Source organism: Sus scrofa, chromosome 3 (genome assembly GCF_000003025.6).
Source record: "Sus scrofa isolate TJ Tabasco breed Duroc chromosome 3, Sscrofa11.1, whole genome shotgun sequence".
In the NCBI taxonomy this organism is placed as follows: domain Eukaryota; kingdom Metazoa; phylum Chordata; class Mammalia; order Artiodactyla; family Suidae; genus Sus; species Sus scrofa.
The window spans coordinates 57,864,545-57,888,551 of NC_010445.4; the positions used below are offsets into that span (position 1 = coordinate 57,864,545).

The following is a 24,007-nucleotide window of genomic DNA, read 5'->3' on the forward strand; positions in this document are numbered from 1 at the left end:
CCATTTGTTTATTTTTGTTTTTACTGTCATTACTCTAAGAGGTGGATCTGAGACGATGTTGCTGTCGTTTATGTCAGAGAGTGTTTGGCCTATGTTTTCCTCTAAGAGTTTTATAGTGTCTGGTTTGAATGGTCTTTCCACCTATCAGTTCTGCTACATCTAGGAAGTAAAAACTTTTTCATAGTGAAAGCTTTACAAATGAATGTGTTCTTCTAAAGTTAAACCGGTTACCATGATGTAAGTATTCCCACCATGACCAATATCGGACTATCAAGGTGATGCTGATGGATGCAGAGATGAGAAGAGATGTGTGTAGTCAGCTATCATGAGCTGGTTCCAGCAGGCACTTCTTTTTTTTTTTTTTGGTTTAATTTTATTTTTATTAGAGTATAGTTGATTTACAGTGTTGTGTCAATTTCTGCTATTTGGCATAGTGATCCAGTCACATATATATATACATTATTTTTATCATACCATCTTCCATCGTGTTCTATAACAAGAGATTGGATATAGTTCCCTGTGCTGTACAGCATACCACTTTTGTGTGTGTGTGTGTGTGTGTGTGCGTGCTATTTCAGGGCTGCACCCACAGCATACGGAAGTTCCCAGGCTGGGGTCAGCTGCCAGCCTATACCACAGCCATAGCAACACCAGATCCAAGCTGCATTCTGCGACCTACAGCAATGCCAGATCCCTGACCCACTGACTGAGGCCAGGGATCAAACCCATATCCTCATGGATACTAGTCAGATTGGTTCCCGCTCTGCCACAACAGGAACTCCCCCACTTCTTGAGTCTCCCACTTCTTGAGTCCCCCACTTCTTGAGTCCCACTTCTTGAGTCCCACTTCTTGAGTCCCACTTCTTGAGTCCCACTTCTTGAGTCTCCACTTTCTAGTTGGAGAAGGGACACCCCAAAAGAAGCATGGTTGGAATGCTCATGGAGCACTTGTTATGGGCCAGGCACTGTTTCAAAAGTCTTCTATTAAAAAAAATTAATTCTTGGGAGTTCCCTGGTGGTTCAGTGGGTCAAGGACCTGGCATTGTCATGGCAGTGGCTCTGGTTACTGCCATGGTTCAGGTTTGGTCCCCGGCCAGGACTGTCCATGTGCCACAGGTACAGTAAAAAAAAAAAAAATGTAATTCTTATAGAAACACCATGTGGTGAGTAGAAATGAGGAAACTGGGTCATGGGTGAATGACCAATCCAAGGTCATCTAGCTAATATCAGGAGAGCTGAGATAGGAACTTAAACCATTTGTATCCGTGTCCAGAATCTTGAAAACTACACTGAAGTATTCTCTAAAAGTGCAGTGTCTAATCCAGCAGCCACTAGCCACACTAGCTATTTTAATTGAAAATTAATTACTAAAAGTTTGGTTCCTCGCTCATACTAGGCACATCTCAAACGCTCAATAGTCACATGTTGCTAGTGGCTGCTGTGTTGGACAACACAGAGTACATTTCTATCATGACAGGAAGTCTATTAGTGCTTCTCTAAATAAATTATCAAAAAGAAAGAAGCCACACATTATTTGCCTGGAAACATGGAAAATTTAATAGTCTCTGTGGACTGTTATAACATAAAAACTTAAGATCCACAGTTTTGTGTCTTTTCTGCTCTGATCTAAGCAAATTCATTCACTTGTTCATTCACTCATTTATTCAGTACATGTTAAGTGAGCACCTACTGTGTTCCAGGACCCGTGCTGGGTTCTGGGGATAGAAAGATGAATAAAGGGACAAATCTTCTGCCCACAATCTGATGGAGAAGACAGAAGTAAAAGGGCAATTATAAGACCATGAGGAGAGGATTATGATGGGAGAGTCAAGGGTAATATGACAGACTCAGGCAGCCAGCTGAATCTAAGGCTTTCCGTGAAGGCTTCCCAGAAGGGGTGATTTCCAAAGTGGGCGTTGAAAGATGAACAGAAGTTTGCAGCTTTCAGGTACTTTTGGATAGAATGTTTCAAAACACAAAGAGAGGCGTGGGAGAAACATGAGTCCGCCAGGACCCTGTGAGTGAGTGGGGCTGACTCAAGTCCAGGATGCAGTAGACACTCAGAAAGAGACTAGACCAGAAGTCAAGTGTTCTCCTTGGGGATGGGGTGGTTCTGAGAAGGAACAGGTGAGGGAGGGTGAAGAAAGGAAAAAGAAAGAGCTTCCTTTTGGGTATACCGAGTGTCATGTGTCTGCAGAACGTTCAAGAGGGAGTGTGGGGCTGGAGTTGAAGAGCAAGGTCAAGAGACCAGTCTCAAGGCTGTGATTAAACAAAGGATCTCATGGGGGAGGGCGTGCAGAAGGAGATGAGGATGAACCTAGAGTGACCAGAATGAATAAAACCAATTCCAGAAGATGCCGGCTTCTCTGGGGCAGGAGAGACACAGGACCAGGGGAGAAATGCCATCAGAAGACCATCACAAGGCTGTGGTATCCAGCAATTAAGGGCAGCAACACCAATTGAGGCAGAAAACCCAGTCACACGAGGGCTGAGAAGTACCCACGTGACTCGGTCTTGGGAAGAGCCATGTTCGTGGACTCAGGAAGAAGTATATTCATGAAGAAATGGAAAGTGAAGAATGACAGGTAATAACACTGGGAATCAAAGATTTTAAAAAACCCAGCTGTGATTATGATCAAAGATTCCCCAGTGTGTCTAGTGACTGCTTTTTGTCTTTCTTTTTTTTTTTTTTTTTGCCTTTTCTAGGGCCGCTCCCGTGGCATATGGAGGTTCCCAGGCTAGGGGTCGAATCGGAGCTGTAACCACCAGCCTACGCCAGAGCCACAACAACGCAGGATCCGAGCTGCGTCTGAGACCTACACCACAGCTCACAGCAACGCTGGAACCTTAACCCAGTGAGCAAGGCCAGGGATCAAACCTGCAACCTTATGGTTCTTAGATTCATTAACCACTGCACCACGACGGGAACTCCTCTAGCGACTGCTTTTTAAAGTTATTATTATTGGCCCAGCCTGCAGCAGGCAGAAGTTCCCAGTGCCAGGGATTGAACCAGGCCACAGCAGCAACCTGAGTGACAAGGTGACAACATTAGATCCTTAACTGCTGGGACACCAGGGAACTCCATCTATTGACTGCTTTGAAGAAACCAGTGGACAATGTGAGAAATTCAAGGTGAGAAGGAATATTGGGAAGTGGGGCCTAGAGGACCTAGGAGGGGGTGGGGTCCAAAGCACAGGTGAAGAGTTATACTTTGGAGGAGAGATGGGGCTCCTGCTCCCCAGGTGTGAGGAGGAGGGGAGGGACAGAGGGGACATTTGTGATGGGCGTCAATGCAAGAAGTGGAAATTGAGGGAATCCCAGCTGCTGACCTCTCCATGAAGCAGGAGATGAGGTTCTGCTGAAGGCGGGGGTCTCAAGGATATGATCAAAGGCCTGAAGTAGCTACTGGGCAAAGGGAGAGCCAATGAGAGCACAGGAAGCACATCTGCACTGCACCCCAAGGCCAGCTGTGGTTGGAGAGGAGTCTGTGGAGCCACCTGTGCTGGGAGGCACTGTTTTCCTGGCCGTGCTCATCACCTCCAGGTTCAGCAGAGGGATCACAAGACAGCTGAATTAAGCCAGGCAGCAACTCTGCTGGGCAGAAAGGGAGGACGGGCAAGAAGGAAGACAGACTGATGCCCTTGCTCATCTGGAAGGAAGAGAAGACAGAAGGAGAGTGACACACTAGAGGACACAGGATATCATGTAGTAACATGGGATGGAGAAAAGGGAGAGAGGTGAACAGGTAGGAAGCAATGATCAGAAAGCTAGACATCAAAAGTGGAGAAATTAGGGGGATGACAGTGTCTGGGCATAGCCAAGACGGAGTTTTAATGGAGAAAATGGAAAGACACCAGGAATTGAGTAAATAGAGATTCTATGAAGCAAGAGGTTTCCATGGTTTGTGAAAGTGGACATTGAAGACACCAAATTTGAGGAAGAGAGGAAGAAAAACAAGACCATGAATTGGAGGCGGGGAGTGACCAGTGGCTTGGCAGATGACAGTGACACAGAAGGGAAGAGGTTTGGGGAAGCCTTTATAGGAGGGGAGAAGAGTGACCATTGGAACTGGCACAGTGGGGTCTTGGGACAAGGCTGGTGCCATCTCTAGATGTGTAGTACCTGGGCTTGGAAGAACTGTCAGTCTCCCTGCGAAAGTTGTAGAGAAGTGGGCATCCTCAAAGAAGAGCCAAATGCAAGGTAGGAGTATTCTGAAATAGGTGGCCCCTTTGCAGCATTTTTGGCCAGAGTCTTTGGCACATTGGCAGAGCTGTTGGTCAGGTTACGAGGGAGGCAGTGAGTCCTTCTGAGGATGAAAGTGTAGGGATGGAGGAACCAACACTGCAGACACAGATGGCAAATATGAAGCCTCATGGGGTCACTTGAGTTCAAGACATGAGCTAGAGCTTTGGGGTCAAGGGTAGCCCCAGATGGTACAGAAGACTTGGTGACATTCTTAAATAGAGGACTTTAGTCTAGCATCCCCCAAAACACTGGTGAGACGTTTGGGATCCCAGAATATAACAGGACAATGGGACAACTGGTTTCGTTGACCCCCAACACTCTCACACTTGGGCGGAGCCCAGAGCAGATTCCCAGGAGATAAGGGCAAGTTGGTCACCTTCTCCTCAAAAAAGTCCAAACCTAGGTGTTCAGAGTCCAGGTGAGACATTCCTTCTGGTAAGAAAAGCAGTGTCCCCAGGGCATGGATGATGAGAGAAATTAAGCAAGGGAAGTCATAATTATGCATTACTAAGAAGAGAGATTTACTGGGGGCTGGTGATGAGGCTAAGAGGGTAAAGACCACCCAGAGACGTGGAACCAAAGGAAACACCCAAAAGCCGATTCCGCTGGACCCACGGTTATCAGGTAGGTGTGTTGCCAAGCGTCTCCCTCAACTTCACCTTGAAAAGACTTCTCCTGTCCTAGGAGGCCAATGGCCAGGTAAAAATCTCAGGTATTGTCCAAGCAGCCCCTTATCACAGGAATCACAAGGCTTGGCAGTGAGGGTGGGATTGGAGATCCTCTCTCTCTGTGTTCTGGAAGTAGTTTCAGAATAATGTTCGGAATTTAGAGTGAAACCTGAGACCTCAAGTGGTTTGGGCAAAGCCCCCACCTCTTTCTGTATAGTTACCCATCTGAAAATGTTTCAGTTCTATGAGTAGGACCTTAAAGGCCCAAATACAGCCCCTTCTTCATAAGTCCATGCTCACCTGAGGAAGTTGGATGTCACCCATGCCAGTCAGCCAAACCCTGGGACACCTGCATGGATGGATGAACAGCCACCTGAGCCTCCAGGCACCTGTCACCCTTAGCTCAGATGTCACTCCTCCATGACACCCCCACCACTAATCCCCCTACACACACCAGACACATGCCCATCACTGTCCCTTTCTCTCCATACAGTTTCCACTGCATCTATTATCACACTGTGCTTAAATTGTCTAACATTTTGCCTCATCAGCAACATCTAGGGTTCTTTATCCCTAGGCCCTAGCACCTAACATATTTGTAGGATGAGTTGGGCTGGGCTGGGTTTGGATAGAGTTCAATTGGGTTGAAATGAGTTGAAATGAAGGGAAACGGAGCAGTCCTTCCCACAGCAACAAGGTTGAGCTTGTCAAGTTACCCTGACTTCTTCATCAAGGGGCTCCCCAGATACCCATCCCCTCCAGAACATCTCCCCAGTTCCCAAGCCACGGCGCCCCTTCCCCACCAGGCAGGTCCTCATTGCTTCTTATGAAACAGAGCAGGCGCCGGCTCATTGCTGGGCTCGGCCATGACCTGCATGGGCTGGTTGTTCAGGGCAGCCTCGCGCATCTTGTGATACATGAACTCGTTCTGGCGGAACATGCGCAGCTCCATCTCCGTCTGCATCCTCATGCCCTGTGGGATGAGGGTACACTGTCAGCAGTGATCACAAGCGCCCCAGAGCATGCTGATCGCTGACCTACCTTGGCCCTTTTGGAAACAACAGGCAATGGGGTAAATGGCTCCCAGCCACCAAGATTCAACAGAACCCCTGAGAGGACCCAGACACACACACACACACACACACACCACACACACTGGGGGCCTAATGTCCTGGTACCTGGCTCTGGTATCTGTTAGAGAGAGGGAGTCAGACCCCTGAGACAGCAGCTTGAAGGACTGTTCTCAGCAGAGAGTGTTTGTTCCTAGGAAGTGCCAGGTGGGGACCTGGATTTGAACCCTGGTTCCTGCACTTAAGTCCCAACCAAGGTGGTGGGACATTAGGCAAGTGACTTAATCCCACCATCCATCAGTTTCCTCATACATATACAGTGGGCTGGGAAGACTACAGCATGTGATACATAGAAAAATCATCATTCTCCCACATATTCACTCAACAAACATTCATCAAGGCCCAGGCTTCATTAAGGGGCTGAGGTAACATCAGTGAATAAGACGATAAAGCTTGTCTTTCTTGACAAGCTTAACATACTGACATAAAGTTAGTTTTCTTGTACATTCTATGACAAGTCTGCCCTCTTTCCCTGTGCTACTGCCTGGGGACAGTTCTTTGAACCCTATGACTTTCAAATAAACTAGCCCTCAGAAGTTCCCACTGTAGCTCAGTGCGTTAAGAACACAAGGATGCAGGTTCAATCCCTGGCCTTGCTCAGTGGGTTAAGTATCCGACATTGCAGACGAAGCTCAGATCTGGTGTTGCCGTGGCTGTGGCAGAGGATGGCAGCTGCAGCTCTGATTCAACCTCTAGTCTGGGAACTTGATATGCCCAGGTATGGCCCTATAAAGAAAAAAATAAAGTAGCCCTCAGAGCACAAAGGAAACCAGCAGCTGTGAAGAGGGTACCATTCACGAGATACTGTTCTAAGAGTTTTTCACACCTTAACTCATGGAACCCTTGTCACAACCCTATTTCACTTCACTGAGGAGAAGACGAAATTTGCTGTCACATGGCGGGAAAGTGGTGTGGCTGGAATTCCAGGGCCTGTGCTCCCTGACTCCATGCCATGCGGCCCCACATCTGCTAACCCACCTGCCGCACACACAGACACACATGCACACCATCATTTAGGTTTTCTCAGTCCAGGCTGGGAGCATCCAAGGTTCAAGTCTCAGCTTCCCTGTCCACTAACCTAATGACTAGGGACAGATCACTCCCCTTCCCTGGGCCTTGGTTTTCTCAAATATAAAACAAAAGGAGTACATTAAGCATTTCTGAATTCCCTTCAGGTCGAGCAGGCAGTCTCTGGTCTTTCCAAAAGCAGAGTCTAGAACTCAGCCTCCCTCTTCAGAGAGCCCAGAGCAACCCCAAGATGCCACTTGCCTCCAAGTCCTTGGTGATGGGGTGGGAGGGTCCGTGTGTCACCAGGAGAATGGCGTAGGCTTTGCAGATCATGCTGTGGCCCACCTCGATGTTGCCAGCATGCCAGTTGGTCAGCCCTGCCCGCATGATGGCCATGCCCAGCTGGGCATTGTTGGGGTGGTAGAGTTTCCTGTCAGGGCATTGCAAAGAATCATAAAATGTATTCCCAACCTGCCTTGTCTCTGCACAGCCTTTGATGGCTTCTAACGTTACCTCCCTGGAGTTCCTGCTGTGGCTCAATGGGATCAGCAGCTTCTCTGCAGTGTCAGAAGGCAGATCTGATCCCCCTGGCACAGGGAAGGCGTCCCAGCTACTAGTCCCGCCAGATCTGATCCCTGGCCCAGGAACTCCATATGCCATGGAGAAGCAGAAAAATAATTAAAGTGACATCACTGATCAAGTCCATCAGCTCTTTCACCAGTGCCATGAAGCACCCACCATGAAGGATAGACTGAAGCACACAGAGATGCAGCGAGATGCCAAACACCCCACATTCCAAGGCTGTAAGATCTGAGACTCTGACCTGAGCCACCGAGCCAAGCTCTCATGGGGAAACAGGGTCAGGATTGTGCTCTGTACTGGAGTACGGGAAGCTGGGAGCCTTCAGAAGCATGCCAGTCCTCTTCTTGGAAAGAGGTAGGAAGTTCATGGGGGGGAAATAATTTGAATGTCCTTCTGGGACAAAGTTTTATTTTCAGTTCCTTGGCACCCTTTGAACAGGGCTTCCTCTTAGCATCTTGTACAGCTTTCCCAGATTTTGTTTCTAACCTCCACTCAAACAAAACAAAACAAAACAAAACAAAAAACAGCTTTCTTGTGCCATCTTATTCATTTGGCCATAAATACCAATTCACATACCACTGTGGACACAAGACACAAAATAGGACATTAGCGAGGGCAGGCAAGGGAGTTGCATTTTGATAATTTACAAGCAAGGATGGCTGACACCTCTTTTTTTCTTTTCTTTTTTTTTTTAAATTAAATCTAAACCTGACAGATTGTCTCTGTTGATCCTTAGGAGGGGGACAAAAAAACTTTTCCAAGCACTTAAAAATCAAGCCAGATTTAGCCTCAAAGAAATCAAAAGTAGAAGATGCCACCCAAGCAATAGATGAGCTGGAGGAGTTGAGAAATGGGGATAACAAACAGCTTTCATCTCAGGTATCAAATCTGAATATTTGGTTATTATTGCCCAGAACATCACGATAAAAAGGCTCAGTAGTAAAGAGGATGGTGATTGATTCCTAATGCCTGCTGTGGGCACAGGAGGGAGAGGTGGTAACATGTAAGCCATCTCTTCGCCATTCCTGGAACAGACCCATTTCCAAGAGACTAGCTGAGACCCAGGGGTGTCACCTACATATAGCCATCCACCATCCTCCTGGCGTAGTGTGAGGCCTCCTCAAAGGCCTGCAGGTAGGAGAGGACCTCGGAAACAATGCTCAGCAAGCGCAGCGTGTAGATGTTGGTGTCGGCAAAAACTGGCTCCTGCTTCTCCAGGCACTCTCGGCATAATTTCACAACCTAGGAGACACAGGACCAGAGCATAGGCTTAATTCACATAGGGAAGATTCACAATGGTGTTGGACACTGGGTCTTTTCTTTTCTTTTTTTTTTTTTTTAAGGGCCGCACCTGCAGCTTATGGAGATTCCCAGGCTAGGAGTCAAATCGGAGCTACAGCTGCCGCCTACACCACAGCCACAGCACCACAGGAGCCGAGCCGTGTCTGTGACCTATACCACAGCTCCCAGCAACACCGGATTCTTAACCCACTGATCAAGGCCAGGGATCGAACCCGCATCCTCATGGTTCCTAGTCGGGTTCATTAACCGCTGAGCCACGAAGGGAACTCTGGACACTCATTCTTTGAAGATTGAGGAAAAGGCTGACGGAGATGGGAGAGAGCCAGTTTGTGGTCTGAACAGCAAAATGGTCCTGTTTGGCTAAGATACAGGGATGGAGAGGGTAACAGTGGGAGACCCAGCTGACATGGCAGAATGAGGAGTTCTCATATGTCACTGCGTGGCAGGGGGTTACGAAAGCCATATTCATATCTATATATTTCCTTCCCCTCACAACAATGCAAGGATATACTAATATTCCCATTTCACCAGATGAGGAAACTGAAACACAGAAAGGGTACGTGCTTTGCAAGTTACACAGGGAACAATGGAGCAAGGGGTCAAATCCAGCAGCAGAGCTTTATATTAACCATCACTCCCATGATTCTCCATCATGGCTGTGCTTAGAAATCACCTGGAGAGATTTTGATTTTGATTTGTTTTGATTTGATTTGATTTTAAGTCTTCTTAGGACCACACCTGCGGCATATAGAATTTTCCAGGCTAAGGGTAGAATCTGAGCCTAGCCAACGGCCTACACCACGGCCATAGCAATGCCAGATTCCAGCCACGTCTGCAACCTACAGCGAGTCCTTTAACCCACTGAGTGACTCCAGGGATCGAACCTGCATCCTCATGGGTACAAGTCAGTTTCTTAACCCGCTGAATCAAAATAGGAACTCCTGGAGAGCTTTTTAAAATCCCGATGTCTGAGTCCTACCCGAGGCCAATTGAAACTGAATGGGGAAGGGATCTGGCATCTGCCGTTCATATATGCCCCAGGGTGGGCCTTAGACACAGTGAGGCCAGACAGTCAGGCCCTGCTAGAAGTGTACAGGATGGACCTGCAGAAAGAGAGGCAGGAGGCCCACCAGGAAGATGCCACATTGGTCCTGGTGAGGAAGAAGAAGGGCCTGACCCCAAGTTGCTTGGAGTCATCCTTCTCCTACCGACTCAGGTGTAGACATAGCTTGGTTGCACCCTACAAAGTCAGGTGGTCTCTAGATTTTAGTGGTTTATAGCCCTCCTCTCTTTCCCTTGCTGCTCTCAGGAGAGAAATGTCACACAATTCTTTCTATTTCAAGTTGAGTGGAGGACAATTTTCTCCAAGAGTCTCCCAGAGGCCTGTGAGACAACTGGCAGCGGGGGGATGAAATGGGAGCTGGCAATCGATCCATCCTGAAGACAATTCTCTTGAGCCCATGGGAGGCATCCAGCCCTACTCCCAGCCCTGCCAAGCTTGAGTGAAGAAGAGGAGAAAGGACGAGGAAGAGAGGACAGAGGATTGGAACTAGCCAGGGCCCCCTGCTCGCTCCAGCTCCAGCCTTGAGCCTCTGCCATAGGTTTTCCATATTGTTCAGCAACGCTTTGTCCATGGGACCCTCTTCCCCACCTGACAGAACTCCTGGGAGGCAAGGAGCATGTCTTGTGTTGGTCACCCCAGCAAGAGTTCAAAAATGGACAATGAAGGGGCAGGGGAGGAGACTAATGATAAGGGAAAAACAGATTGCAATGAACAGAAATTCGTCTCCCATACTGGAGTTCCTGCCATGGTGCCATGGGTTATGAATCCGACTGCAGCAGCTCGGGTCACAGCAGAGGAGCTCATTCGATCCCCGGCCTGATATAGTGGGTTAGAGGATCTGGCCTTGCCACAGGCATAGCTCTGATTTAGTCCCTGGCCTGGGCACTTCCATTAAACAAAACAAAACAAAACCAAAAAACCTCCCACATTGCCATGTCGTGGTGGCAACCAAACCCAGCTATCCAAATTGTTTAAAGAACTTGGGGAAAAAAATACTGGCTGATGGAACTTTCAGTGGCCTCGTGGTTATCAGGACTCAGCGCTTTTATGGCTGTGGCCTGAGTTCAATCTTTGGTCTGGGAACTGAGATCCCACAACAAGCCACTGCACGCTGCAGTGAAGGAAGGAAGGAGGGAAGGAAGAAAGAGAGGGAGGGAGGAAATGGAAGGAAGGAAGGAAGGAAGGAAGGAAGAGAGAAGGAACGAAGGAGGAAAGAAACTGATTCAGGGTCCCTGTGTTCTGTTGCATCCTGGATGGCTCACATCTTAGCGGGAGAGCAGAGGAACCTGCATACCGAGCAGGCTGGCTGGGTGAATTCAAGGTAAGCCCCTGCTCGCGGGCCAGGGCTGGCAGTGGGCCTCCACCTTAGCAGCTGAAATCACTTGGCAGTTTTAAAAACTGTGATGTCTGGGTTCCACCCCAAGAGATTCTGGTAAAATTGCCCCTGGTCAAGGTCTGAGCATCAGGAGTTTTCAGTGATGCTAGTGTAGAGAACTCCTGGAGCTTCGAGAGCCAGGGTTGAGGCACAGTTCACAGAGACTGGAAACTGTAGCCAGGACATGCATTTGATTACAGGAAAGCAGGTCGCCCACTGTCATCTCTGTTCCTCTATCCCTGATGCCAAGCTGAGGTATCACAGCCCCCTGCCTGTGCTCTCCTCAAACCCGGTTTCTGTGAGTTGAAGAGTCACTGAGAACACACCCCTAAAAGGTCCTAAATGCTTCAGGGCAAGAAGAGTCCTGGTCTCAACCAGGGAACATCTTCCAAAAAAACAATCTGCTCAGTAGCCTCTGTATCTTCACCCCCATCCCCTCCCTCACTAGAGACATTTCTGCCCTCCTCCCAGACCCCATCCCCTATAAAAATGGATTTTTACCTCATGGTACAAACCCTCAGAGCGAGCCTTGTCAATTTTTTCCAGTGTATCCTTGGAGAACTGTATCATTTCCTTTACCACCTCCTGAGAAGGCTGGAAAACAGAGGGACGTTGAGTTGGAAAGCCCTTCATGAGGCAACCCATTGCATCTCTGAACAGCTGCCATCTTTGATATTCACTGAAGTACAAGATGAATGCCTCCCTCACAGGGAATGCTTCATTTCTGTAAATGCAGCTCAAACGCCCATAGCTTTTTCAGTTCCTTCATCATGCTTCTGACTCGTGTGGCCTTTCCCATTGGCCAAGCCCCAGAGCCTTGCTGCTGGGCACTTGTCCCCACCCCATGCTCAGGCTTGGGCTTTTGGGTCCCAGTGCAGAATCTGACAGGAATCCCTGTTGTGTTTTCTCTGGTGTTCTGGATTCTCATTCCTTCATCATCCCAAGTATTTGCCACTCTTCCTCTTTGTTTCAAGCAACTACGTAGTCCACAGATATGCACTTGAATTGTTGCCTCCATCCAAAGCATTGACTTTAATACTGGCCAGCACGAGGCTGAGGGCAGAGGCCAAGGGCTTGACCAAAAAAATCATACTCCAGTTCGGCACTGGAGCTCATTAAAGAGGACCTATGGCTATGGGCTGTCAACTTGTCCAAGAGTCTAGAGCAAGGAAATATGAACTTGTCAGCTGTTTCTGTGAAATCTATACCCACTAGGCTTCCTACATTTGCCTAAGCAGTCTGGTGATCTTGTTTTAAAAAAAATGTGGTTTTGATATTTGAGGTACCATAATTAAGAAGCCAGCTGCAGACTTCCCATCATGGCTCAGCAGAAATTAACCTGACTAGTATCCATGAGGATGCAGTTCGATCCCTGGCCTCGCTCAGTGGGTTAAGGATCCAGCATTGCCCTGAGCTATGGCGTAGGTTGCAGAGGTGGCTCGGATCTGGCATGGCTGTGTCTGTGGCGTAGGCCAGTGGCGACAGCTCCAATTCGACCCTTAGCCTGGGAACCTCCATATGCCAAGGGTGCGGCCCTAAAAAGACCAAAAAAAAAAAAAAAAAAAAAAAAAGCCAGTTGCCATAAGGACATTATAATTTTGAAGACAAAGAACCAATGAAAAGTTTGCTTGCTATGCTTACCCATATCAGAAGCTCTTTTCTGAAAAAATATTTGTCTTGCTTAGGCAAATCTAACTTTGCTCCAAAATAAAAATAACTTATTATTTATTCTGACTGTATAATTAACACATCCAAGCTTCACAAAACTAAACATATGAAAAAAAGGTATGGAGAAAAAATTAGAAATCCCCAGAACCCACTTAAAGATGGACACAGCATGTTGAGGAGTATTTTCTAATACAGATAACCAGGAAAAATATTAAAATATTTAACAACTGGTACAGGAAAAGCACTGACAGATCAAAGGTACAAACACAGCAATAGTGTGTCTATATGACCGTATCAGTGTGTGCTGCCTAAATTGCTGTCCAGTATGTACACACATGCATAAGTGTGTATATGTCAATAGCATCGATTTTTTTTTTTTGCTTTTTTTTTTTTAGGGCCACACCCATGGCATATGGAAGTTTCCAGGCTAGGAGTCGAATTGGAGCTATAGCTGACAGCCTATACCATAGCCACAGCAATGCCAGATCTGAGCTGCATCTGTAACCTATACCACAGCTCACGGCAACTCCACATCCTTAACCCATTGAGCAAGGCCAGGGATCGAACCCACATCCTCAAGGATCCTAGTCAGATTTGTTTCAGCTGAGCCACGACAGGAACTCCCCAATTTTTTTCTAACTGGAATAATACTGTATTTCTGTCTATTGCATGTTTCTTTTCACTCAGTAGATTGTGAATATTTTTCCACATAATTATTAAAATACCTATACTGCCTCTTTAATAACTGTAGAGTTTTCCACTGTATGAAGTGAGAATAACTAAATTTATCAAATCTCCAGTTGTCCAATTTTTCCACCATAAGGAACTGGGACCATTAGTTCTGTTCAGACTTGCTGCTTACATTGTTTTTTGGGCTCACCTTCACTAAACTACCAAAAATAGCAGAAGAATGGGCATATGTTCCCTAAAAATACACCCTCATGAATGTAAACTATTCCAACCACTATTGAAAACAGTATGGGAAGGTTTCCTCAGAAAAATAAAACTACAGTTGCCATATGATCCAGCAATCCCACTCCTGGGCAAATATATCCAGACAAAAACTGTAATTCGAAAAGATAAATGCACCCCTATATTCATAGCAGTACTATTTACAATAGCCAAGACATGGAAATAAACTAAATATCCACTGACAGATGAATGGATAAAGGAGATGTGGTACATATATACAAATGGAATACTACTCAGTCATAAAAAAAGAATAATGCCATTTGCAGCAATGTGGATGGACTTAGAGATTCTCCTACTACGTCAGAGAGCAAAGGACAAAAACCGTATGATACCACTTACACATAGACTCTAAAATGACACAAATGAACTTGTCTATGAAACAGAAACAGACTCAGAGAACAGACTTGTGGTTGCCAAGGTGGGGGGAGGGAAGAATTGGGAGCTTGGGGTTAGCAGATGCAAGCTATTATATCTATATCACTTTTTTTTTGTCTTTTTGCCATTTCTTGGGCCGCTCCCATAGCATATGGAGGTTCCCAGGCTAGGGGTCTAATCGGAGCTGTAGCTGCTGGCCTACACCACGGCCACAGCAATGCAGATCTGAGCCGAGTCTGCGACCTACACCACAGCTCACCACAACACCGGATCCTTAACCCGCTGAGCAAGGCCAGGGATCAAACCCACAACCTCATGGTTCATAGTGGGATTTGTTAACCACTGAGCCATGATGGGAACTCCCCGCTATTATATCTATATCACTTTGAATCACATTGTACACCAGAAATTAACACATTTTAATTCAACTATCCTTTAATAAAATAAATTTTAAAATATATATATATTTCCCCCCCCCCGCCTTTTACAGATGGAGATAAGGCTCTTCCCTCAGGTTCCCAGCTGTCTTGAGCCAGCTCTGCAGTATTGTAATAGCAGAGCCCCTGGCCAGGAAAGCTTACTTCGGGGTCAGGATCCCTTAAGGACGTAGGATTATATTTATTCTCCTCCCACCTCACCTACTTCAGCTTCTGCAGTGTTCTTGATTATCCCTACAATTCTGATTACCTTCCTTTCCATATCCTCCTGTACCTGGGCCTCCCTGCCATCCTTTTGCATGTCTGCCTGCACTTGTCTCAGAGCCTGACCCCAACAACTGATGCATCCATCTGTGCTGACTTCTCCTGGCCACCTTCACCTTGACATTTGATTTGGCTGAGATTTCTGGCTTCTGGCTGCCAACCCAAGTATTACTCAGCCCTCCCTTATTTAAAAGATCATGTCTTGGTTCCAGACTAGTCATTTCCATGCATATCTGCTTTCCTAAGCCCCTTGGAATCAAGCTCATTAGGGAGAAAGGTCCATGTCTTGACTGGTTGTATGGAGTTCTGCAACTGCTGGTCCGGGCTGTGTCTCCAATCTCTCAAACCTTTATTTTTAGTTTCATGCATTTGCTGCCCAAGTGTTGGCTCATAAATCACATCTAGTTTAGGACTACTGGTGTCGAATCTACTGTAAATTCCATCATCTTTAAAACTCAGACTTCTTAGTGAATCTTCTGGAGTAATCAATAGTTTGCAGGCTAGGTTCAGAGAATACCAAGCTGTTAGGTATTAATAAAGGTCTTGCCCAATTTGATGTTGTAAGGAATAGTGTAACTTTAACCTCTGGGAGCAAAACAAATTTTTTTAAGGAGGCAACGGCCAAGGATCCCCAAACAACCTGGCTGAAAGGTTGTTAATTGACGCAGGCAACATGTGATAAAGCTCTTCTGAGAAGGGAAGTGGGCTATTCCACATGGCTGTCTTTTCAGAGTAAAGGCAGGAAAACCTGATCTGCAAACAGGATTGGAGGAACTCTGCAGAAAGAGGCTCCCCTCTCCAGGAGCATCACCAAAAAAAGGGAGAGGAAGAGAGAAGGAGGAGCCTGAGGGAAAGGGGGAGGGGCCTGAGGGGAAATGGGAGGAGCCTGAGGGAAAGGGAGAGGAGCCTGAGGGAAAGAGGGAGGAGCCAAAAGAGAATGGGGAGGTGAGAGAGAGAGGTTGGCTCCCCAACCTTGAAAAATTAGCATATTCCTATTGTGAAAACCATGGGTAAGGGCTGGAGAGAGAGGGAAAAAAAGTACCGAGCAGCCTAAACAAGGAGGGTCCAAAGCTACAGCTGAGGAAAATTGGTGTTATTTGCTCATTCTTAAGACATTTGGCTTTTATTTTTATCCAGGCATATAATATATATATATATATGTATATGTATATATATGTATATGTATATATATGTATATGTGTGTGTATATATATATATATATATGGGATAAAGCAATATTTGTAAGAGAAAGAAAAGCAACTGTGATGACATCACAGATAGAAAAGCTTGAAGGAACTGATAATAAGTTAGTCCAATGCCCCATTTTACAGATAAGGAAACTGAGGCCCACATGGAAGAGACTTGTCCAAGCTCAAACATTCAGGGTCACAGCCAGAACTGTGACCTTTCTCCAGGATTCTTTCCATTACATCATAATGGCCTTTTATTATGCCTTCAGGTACAGTTGCGTTTAAAAAGTTATACTCAATTTTTTTTCTGCTCAGTTGTTTTGGTTATTTTTATTTTGAGTTAGTTCTTTAATAGAGAAACTCAATTTAATATAAAAATCATAAAAAGTTTTTCAGTGTTCCCATTATGGTTTAGTGGTAATGAATCTGACTAGTACCCATGAGGACTTGGGCTCAGTCCCTGGCCTTACTCAGTGGGTTAAGGATCTGGTGTTGCCGTGAGCTGTGGTGTAGGTCACAGACTTGGCTCAGATCCCATGTTGCTGTGGCTGTGGTGTAGGCGGGCAGTTGCAGATCCAATTGGACCCCTTGCCTGGGAACTTCCATATGCCAGGGGTGTGGCCCTAGAAAGACAAAAATAAAATAAAGTGAAGGGATAGGAACTAACAGCCACACATCACTTACTTAACTGTAGGAATTTTCAGGAAACCATCAAGAGATATAGAAAAATGACTACCCAAGTGCTTCATGTAATTCAGAAGGGAGGAAAGAGGGTCTGGCCCCTTGACAAAAAAAAACTAGGTAGTGGTAGAAGCAAGTTACCAAACAAATACTCAGGGCCAGGCAGCAAGAGGGAAGGCTGGCTGGTTTGCCTACAAGACACCTGTTATCCGCAGGTTCTGGAAGGTCAGGGTGAGGGCAGACCTGGTCGCTTATTCTTTTCTGTAGTTTCTATGGTCCTGTGCTCAGTGCCTCCCACAACCTTGCCAGTATACATTTCCTGGAGTAGAGAGCCTTTGGTTCTTAAAAAGAGGTTGTTTTCCGGGAGTTCCTGTCATGGCGCAGTGGTTAATGAACCTGACTAGGAACCATGTGCAGGTTCCATCCCTGGCCTTGCTCAGTGGGTTAAGGATCCGGCGTTGCCCTGAGCTTATCCATACCAGTCACCATTGATCCATTGGTTACGGCTTCCTCCTCCTTCCATCCGTCTAGAGACCCACTCTGCTGGCACATTCATGTGGACACTTGCCTCTGTGTGTGTGAGTGTGACTGCATGTGTCCCTTTGAATTTTCATAAACGGGAGCTACCTGATGTTATGAGTAGAACTGCATGCCCCCCAAATTCAATTCATGTGTTGCCATCCTAACTCCCAGCACCTCGGAATGTCACCTGATTTGGAGATAGGGTTATTGCAAATGTAATTAGTTAAGACAAGGTCGTTACTGGTGTTCAGAAAGTGCTTAGAAAGAAAAATTCCCCAAAGAGACTCCTGGTGAGTAGCCCTGTCTTGAAGAATTAAAACATCCAAGATATTAAAAAAAAAAAGAAAGAAAAAGAACACCGGATGAAGAGACAGAGACATGCCTGAGGGGAAGACAATGCAAGAAGCCCAGGGCCATCCACCAGTCAAGGAAAGGTCTAGAACAGATACCCCCTTCTCAGCCCTCAGGAGGAACTGACCCCGCCAGGACCCTGATTTCAAATTTTAGCCTCCAGGATTTCCGTAGTGGCCTAGAGGTTAAGGATCTGGCGTTGCCACTGCTGTGGCTTGGTGTTTTGTTTTTGTTTTGTTTTTTAGGGCCGTACTCTCGGCACATGGAGGTTCCCAGGCTAGGGATCAAATCAGAGCTGCATCTGCCAGCCTACACCACAGCCACAGCAATGAGGATCTGAGCCGAGTCTGCACCCTACACCACAGTTCATGACAATGCTGGCTCCCTGACCCACAGAGCAAGACCAGAGGTTGAACCTGAATCCTCATGGATACTAGTCGGGTTCGTTTCCACCACACCACAGTGGGAACTCCTGGCTCGGGTTTGATTCCTGGCCCTGGAACTTCCATATGTTGCGGGTATGGACACACACACAAAAAGAATAAAAATAAGTTAGTGGCGAAAAAAAACCGTCTAGAATAGCCAGGGGATGAAAGAGAGAGATGAGACGGGTGGGGGAATAGTTACGGAGCAGTAGCACTGACACCACGGAGGAATGACATCACTGAGAAGAGTCCCACCATCTGAATCCAGAAGTCAGTTTTGCTTGTAGCTTTTGCTCTAAACAGAGACAAGTTTCTGTTCACACATAGGAACCTAGAAGTCAGTTTTGCTTGTAGGCTTTGCTCTAAACAGAGACAAGTTTCTGCTCACACATAGGAACCTAGAACTCAGTTTTGCTTGTAGGCTTTGCTCTAAACAGAGACAAGTTTCTGCTCACACATAGGATGCAGAACTTAAATTCATTCAGAAGTATATTTGTATCTTAAATGCACTGGTGGACTTTGAAATATATAGAAGTGCTGGGCGAGCCCCTGAGGAGTATGGTTCACTGTTAAAAACCCAAGTGTGGGAGTTCTCGCTGTGGCCACGTGGGTTAAAAAACCCCCAAGTGGGTCACTGAGGGGGTGCAGGTTCAATCCCTGGCCCTGCAGCTAGTTAAAGGATCTGGCATTGCCACAGCTATAGTTTAGACCGAAGCTTTGGCTTGGATTTAGTTCCTGGCCTGGGAACTTCCATATGCCTCAGGTGCAGCCTTTAAAAACAAACAAACAAAAAACTATGTGTGGAGTGCCCTCGTGGCTCACAGGTTGAGGAGCTGGCATTGTCACTGATGTGGCTCTGGTTACAGCTGTAGCGAAGGTTCGATCCCCACCCGGGAACTTCCATATGCCATAGGCACAGCCAAACAAAGAATCAAAAAACCTATATGTTATTTTTTCAGAGCTGACCAAAGGCAATCACAAAGGCTCTACCTGGCTGGCCTCACAGGCTGGGGGAAAGCTGCCCTCCCCACTCCAGACTAGGTCCAGGGTTACTGAGCGGCAGCCTATGAAGCAAACTGCAGCCAAGGATTCAGGTCATGCTCTTGGCATATTTGCATTCCTGGCCTAGGTGGTTTCATTTCTAGGTTTCTCTCTATCTCTCTTCTTTTTATTTTATTTTATTTTATTTATTTATTTTTTTTTTTTTTGTCTTTTGTTGTTGTTGTTGTTGCTATCTCTTGGGCCGCTTCCGCGGCATATGGAGGTTCCCAGGCTAGGGGTCGAATCGGAGCTGTAGCCACTGGCCTACGCCAGAGCCACAGCAACGCGGGATCCGAGCCGCGTCTGCAACCTACACCACAGCTCACGGCAACGCCGGATCGTTAACCCACTGAGCAAGGGCAGGGACCGAACCCGCAACCTCATGGTTCCTAGTCGGATTCGTTAACCACTGCGCCACGACGGGAACTCCTCTCTTCTTTTTAAATTGAAGTATATAGTTGATCATCTGAGGTCTTGAGCTGAGGTCTTCTTCGGGCGCCTCTACAGAAGCCTCCTTATTGGGAAGGGGGGGAAGGTTGGGGGGAAATTTGAAGATACTTTTCCCCACTCTGACTCAGTACCCTGCACTTTTCCACTCCCAGCCCTTTCCCCAACTCTCTCTCTTGCCCACCTCCCCCACCCCAAACACACCTCTGGGTCCATAAAACTTCTGGAGCCTTTTGTTATGGATCCCTTAGCAGTGAAGAGACCCCCACATCTATGCTAATCTATCTATCTGACTGTGTGCCTTTGCACGGGGGAGGGGGGGGGGACGGACAAGGGGGAGTTGGTGCCCACTCCAGTCTCAGCTTCTTCCTTATACCATCATAGGGAGTGATTAAGGCTTGCTGCTCTAATTGGCTACTCTGAGATCTGGCAGCCTAGCCTCTCCAAATTCAGCTGAGCTCCTGACATCCCCCTCAGTAAGTTTTCTGATGCTCAGTGGTTTTGCCATAAACTAGGCAACAGCTACTCAGGAATTTATGCATATTAACTGATCTAAACATTGCCCCATCTCCACAATGCCCATTTCCATGCGACAAGGAATATCTTTGTGATAACCTGACAGTAAATCTCTTTGCCCCACTGGTCTCTCTATATGAAATTCTCAGCATCACTTAACCTGCAAAGGGGCAAGAAGAGGAACTACTATTTACTGAGTGTCTACTCTCTATGTTGCTCCCTTTATACATATCATCTTGTTTAACCCTCCTAACAACCCCTTGGAGTGGGTGCCATCACTCCTATTTTACAGATAAGAAAATTGAATAACTTTCCCAAATTCAAATACCTGACAAGCGGTGGAACCAAGACCCTAGCTGGTGGAATTCCCTGGTGGCCTAGTGTTTAGGATTCAGTGCTTTCACCACTGTGGCCCAGGTTTAATCCCGGGTCTAGGAACTGAGATCCCATCCATATTAAGCTGATGCACACCATGCCCCCCCCCCGAAAAAAAAACCCAAAAACCCTAGCTGGGACCTCTCTGCAGTGCTCTGTCCACCACCCATAATGGCAAGCGTGCCATTGAACTGTGGCGTCTACCCTTGCCCAGCTCCTGGGGAAGATGGCCACAAGCACCCCAGTACTGGGACTGTGTGTACCTTTGGGTTGTCTTTCACCCCCAGGAAGAGGTCGTCCTTCAGCCCTTTCTGGCAGTGTTCACATGTGCAGTCAAAGTAGTACTGCTTCTTCAGCTGCTTCTTGCGCTCTTCGCTGAAGTTAAGGAAGTCGATGTAGGACACAGTCAGCTCCTCTCCTTCTGAGATCTTGCCCAGGGCCCGGAGCTCAATTCTGGAGCAGGGCAAAGGAAAAGAGTCAATCAAAGCCAGGCTGGTATATATGCTCTTCAAGATTTCAAGGAGTTGAGTCTCAAAGACAATGACTTCCACTAACACTCTGAGAAAACTCCATTTCCCCCAAAAGGGGGAAATGTGATACATAGCACAGTTTTCTGAATAGTTTTGCTCAACTCATTGTAACAAACAAATCTCCTCCATTCAGTTAATTGCTCTGGAATCAGCTCAAATAGACCCCCAGTAGAGGACTGGGCTTGGTCATAAGAGCATATAAAGCTTGCACATCTGTAAAATTATCCCTGTGCATTTAGCAACTGATTGTCTGTAACACAGGAAGGGAGAAATAACAAAGCAAAAACTTCAAAGCAGAGAAGACTTAATAGTCATTTCTGGTTAGTCTGGGACTGCTTCTCTCAGAAACACACACATTCAGTTACCCACAATCTTGCCCAGTCCGAGTCTAACTCTAAGCCCTCTCTTACCTTAACCTTTAGCCCAATGGTTCAGGCCTACATTATGTGACATGCCTGGAGAGCTCTGAAGGCAAATAAAGGCCAGCTCTTTATTAGTCCACTAATAAATCCTGGGGGATACGGCTTTTGGGTTGAAAGTAGTTAGCAAGAGTGGGTAACATTTCAACCCCCTTCCAGCCTAGACCTGACTCTCCAATTACTAACATCACTACACACCTTACCATGTAATAGATGCAGACTGTGCTGAAGACAAAACCCCACTGCACACCTGACATCCAGCTAAGCCAGACAGATGGAGACAAGCCTGTGGGCTTCTCAGTCATGCATCTTCCATCCATGAGGCCAGAAGCTACAGAAAAGTGGTGAGCCTAGCAAGATGGATCCTAAGCTATACAAGATACTCCTGTATCTCCCCAGGATCCAGGGGCCTCAATGCCCAGAGGGAACTCATCACCCAGAGAATGAGCGGTAGGATGCAGAGGGCTGGGAAAGCATCTGCAGAAAGGTCCATGGTCATGTCCTTTACCTCCCAGAAAGGCTGATTCAGACACTATTGAAAGGCAGGACAAGATTCTGGCATCACTGAAAGGTCCCAGTCAGAGGCAGCCCCTTTCATGGGCTCTGGGGTGACAACAAATCAAGGAACAGCTAAATGGCAGTGACATGCATGTCCAGGCATCTGAGGTGACCACTTAAGGTTAAAGAACCTTCTCTCAAAGTGGGGTACACAGATGTGCCAAATAAATGTGATATACAACTATATATACTCTATATACACAACTATATCGAGCCTGGCAAAATCTAAGTGCCCATTCGTCTTTTTTTGTTCCTTCTTTCCTTTTGTTCATCTTTTTTTGTTCCTTCTTTCCTTTTGTTCATCTTTTTTTGTTCCTTCTTTCCTTTTGTTCATTTTTTTTTGTTCCTTCTTTCCTTTCTTTTCCATCCCAAATTTTTGTCATTGTTGCTGTTTTGGCTGCACCTGTGGCATATGGAAGTTCCCAGGCCAGGGACTGAATCCAAGCCACAGCTGTGATCTAAACCCAGTTGCAGCAATGGTGGATCCTTTAACCCGCTGTGCTGGGCCAGGGATCAAACCTGCACCTCTGCAGCAACCCGAGCCATTGCAGTTGGATTCTTAAGCCACTGCACCACCCAGGGAACTCCACCCCAATTTTTAGCAACATCTGTTACTGAAGGGTTGAAAGGCAAGAAGAGGAGGGCAAAGGGATCCTACTCCCAGCTCCACTTAGAATCTTAGTAGGTCCCAGCCACAGGGGATCAACTGCCTCATTTCAAAAATGAGGATGCTGAGGCCCAGAGAGGTGAAGCAACTTCTCCCAAAGTCCCAAAGCATTTCAACATTAAAACTCAAGAGCTATTCACACTTCGCCACATCATACTGGCCTCTCCTGATGGTCTTCAGTCTGCCTCCCGGGTCTGCAACACACAGGAAATGGGATGCACTGATGCCCTTGAGTTTAGGATTTGCATGGGAGAAACTCCTGGGCCACTGTTGAGTGTGATCTCTGCTGTTTGGTTCTGGTGGGAGAAGTAAGTAATTCTGCCCCTACATCCCTTTCACAGAGGCAGTTCACTCCAGTGACACATCCTCATTCAACAGGGAATCAGTGGCCAATTGAGTTGTCCAGTAGCTTTGCTTCTCATCATAGTTAACTCAATTCCTATAGTCTCAGAGTATCTCAAATTATTTCAATATTAAACAGTTTTCAAAAGCAAATGAATTTAACATCACTTAGGTCTGAAAAATCCACATAGATATGCCCCAAATTACCTAAACTGGAATTGGGACTGTGGGGATAAATGATGATCAGCACTCCATTCTGGATCCCAGACCCTGCCCAGCTCTAATGCTTGGCAATTCTGTAGCTCAGCCAATTGAGCCACAAGTAGGCAACTTGTTTAAGTATTCCTTGTAGAGACTATGGGCAAAGCCCAGAGCCACAGAGTTGGGAAGGTCCCTAGAGACACTCTCATCTTGACCTTTATTCTACAAATGTGAAACCAAACCCAGGAGATCATGGGAATCACTCAAAGTCAGGTGCAATGCACATTAACATAGATTCAGATGCACCAAACTCTTACGTAGCATTTTGTTGTTAATCCAAAGAGCATTTCAAGTACTTTCAAGCCTGGCCTGAGAAAAAGACCCATCTAGGGCCATGATGTTGCCATTAAGAAAAGTCAAGTAGTTCCCATCATGGCTCAGTGGTAACAAACCCAAGTAGTATCCATGAGGACACAGGTTCAATCCCTGGCCCTGCTCCGTGGATTAAGGATCCTGCATTGCTGTAGCTGTGGTGTAGGCTGGCGGCTACAGCTCCCATTCAACCCATAGCCTGGGAACTTCCATATGCCATGGGTGCAGCTCTAAAAAGAGAAAAAAAAAAGAAAGAAAGAAAAGTCAAAAGTAAAATACAA

At 46.6% G+C, this 24,007-nt stretch overlaps 1 protein-coding gene across 2 annotated transcripts in view; it reads right to left on the bottom strand.

Annotated features, from left to right (window-relative positions):
- SMYD1 (SET and MYND domain containing 1) overlaps window positions 1,534-24,007 on the bottom strand; it is a 52,499-nt gene continuing 30,025 nt past the window's right edge. Inside the window, exons 5-9 of one of the 2 annotated variants that reach the window (XM_021085617.1) lie at window positions 20,901-21,090; window positions 11,875-11,967; window positions 8,712-8,875; window positions 7,313-7,481; window positions 1,534-5,886 (exon numbers count right to left, since the gene is read on the bottom strand). In XM_021085617.1, coding sequence (XP_020941276.1) covers window positions 5,728-5,886; window positions 7,313-7,481; window positions 8,712-8,875; window positions 11,875-11,967; window positions 20,901-21,090 — 775 coding nt within the window. In that variant the 3' untranslated portion in view covers window positions 1,534-5,727. 2 annotated transcript variants of the gene reach the window in all.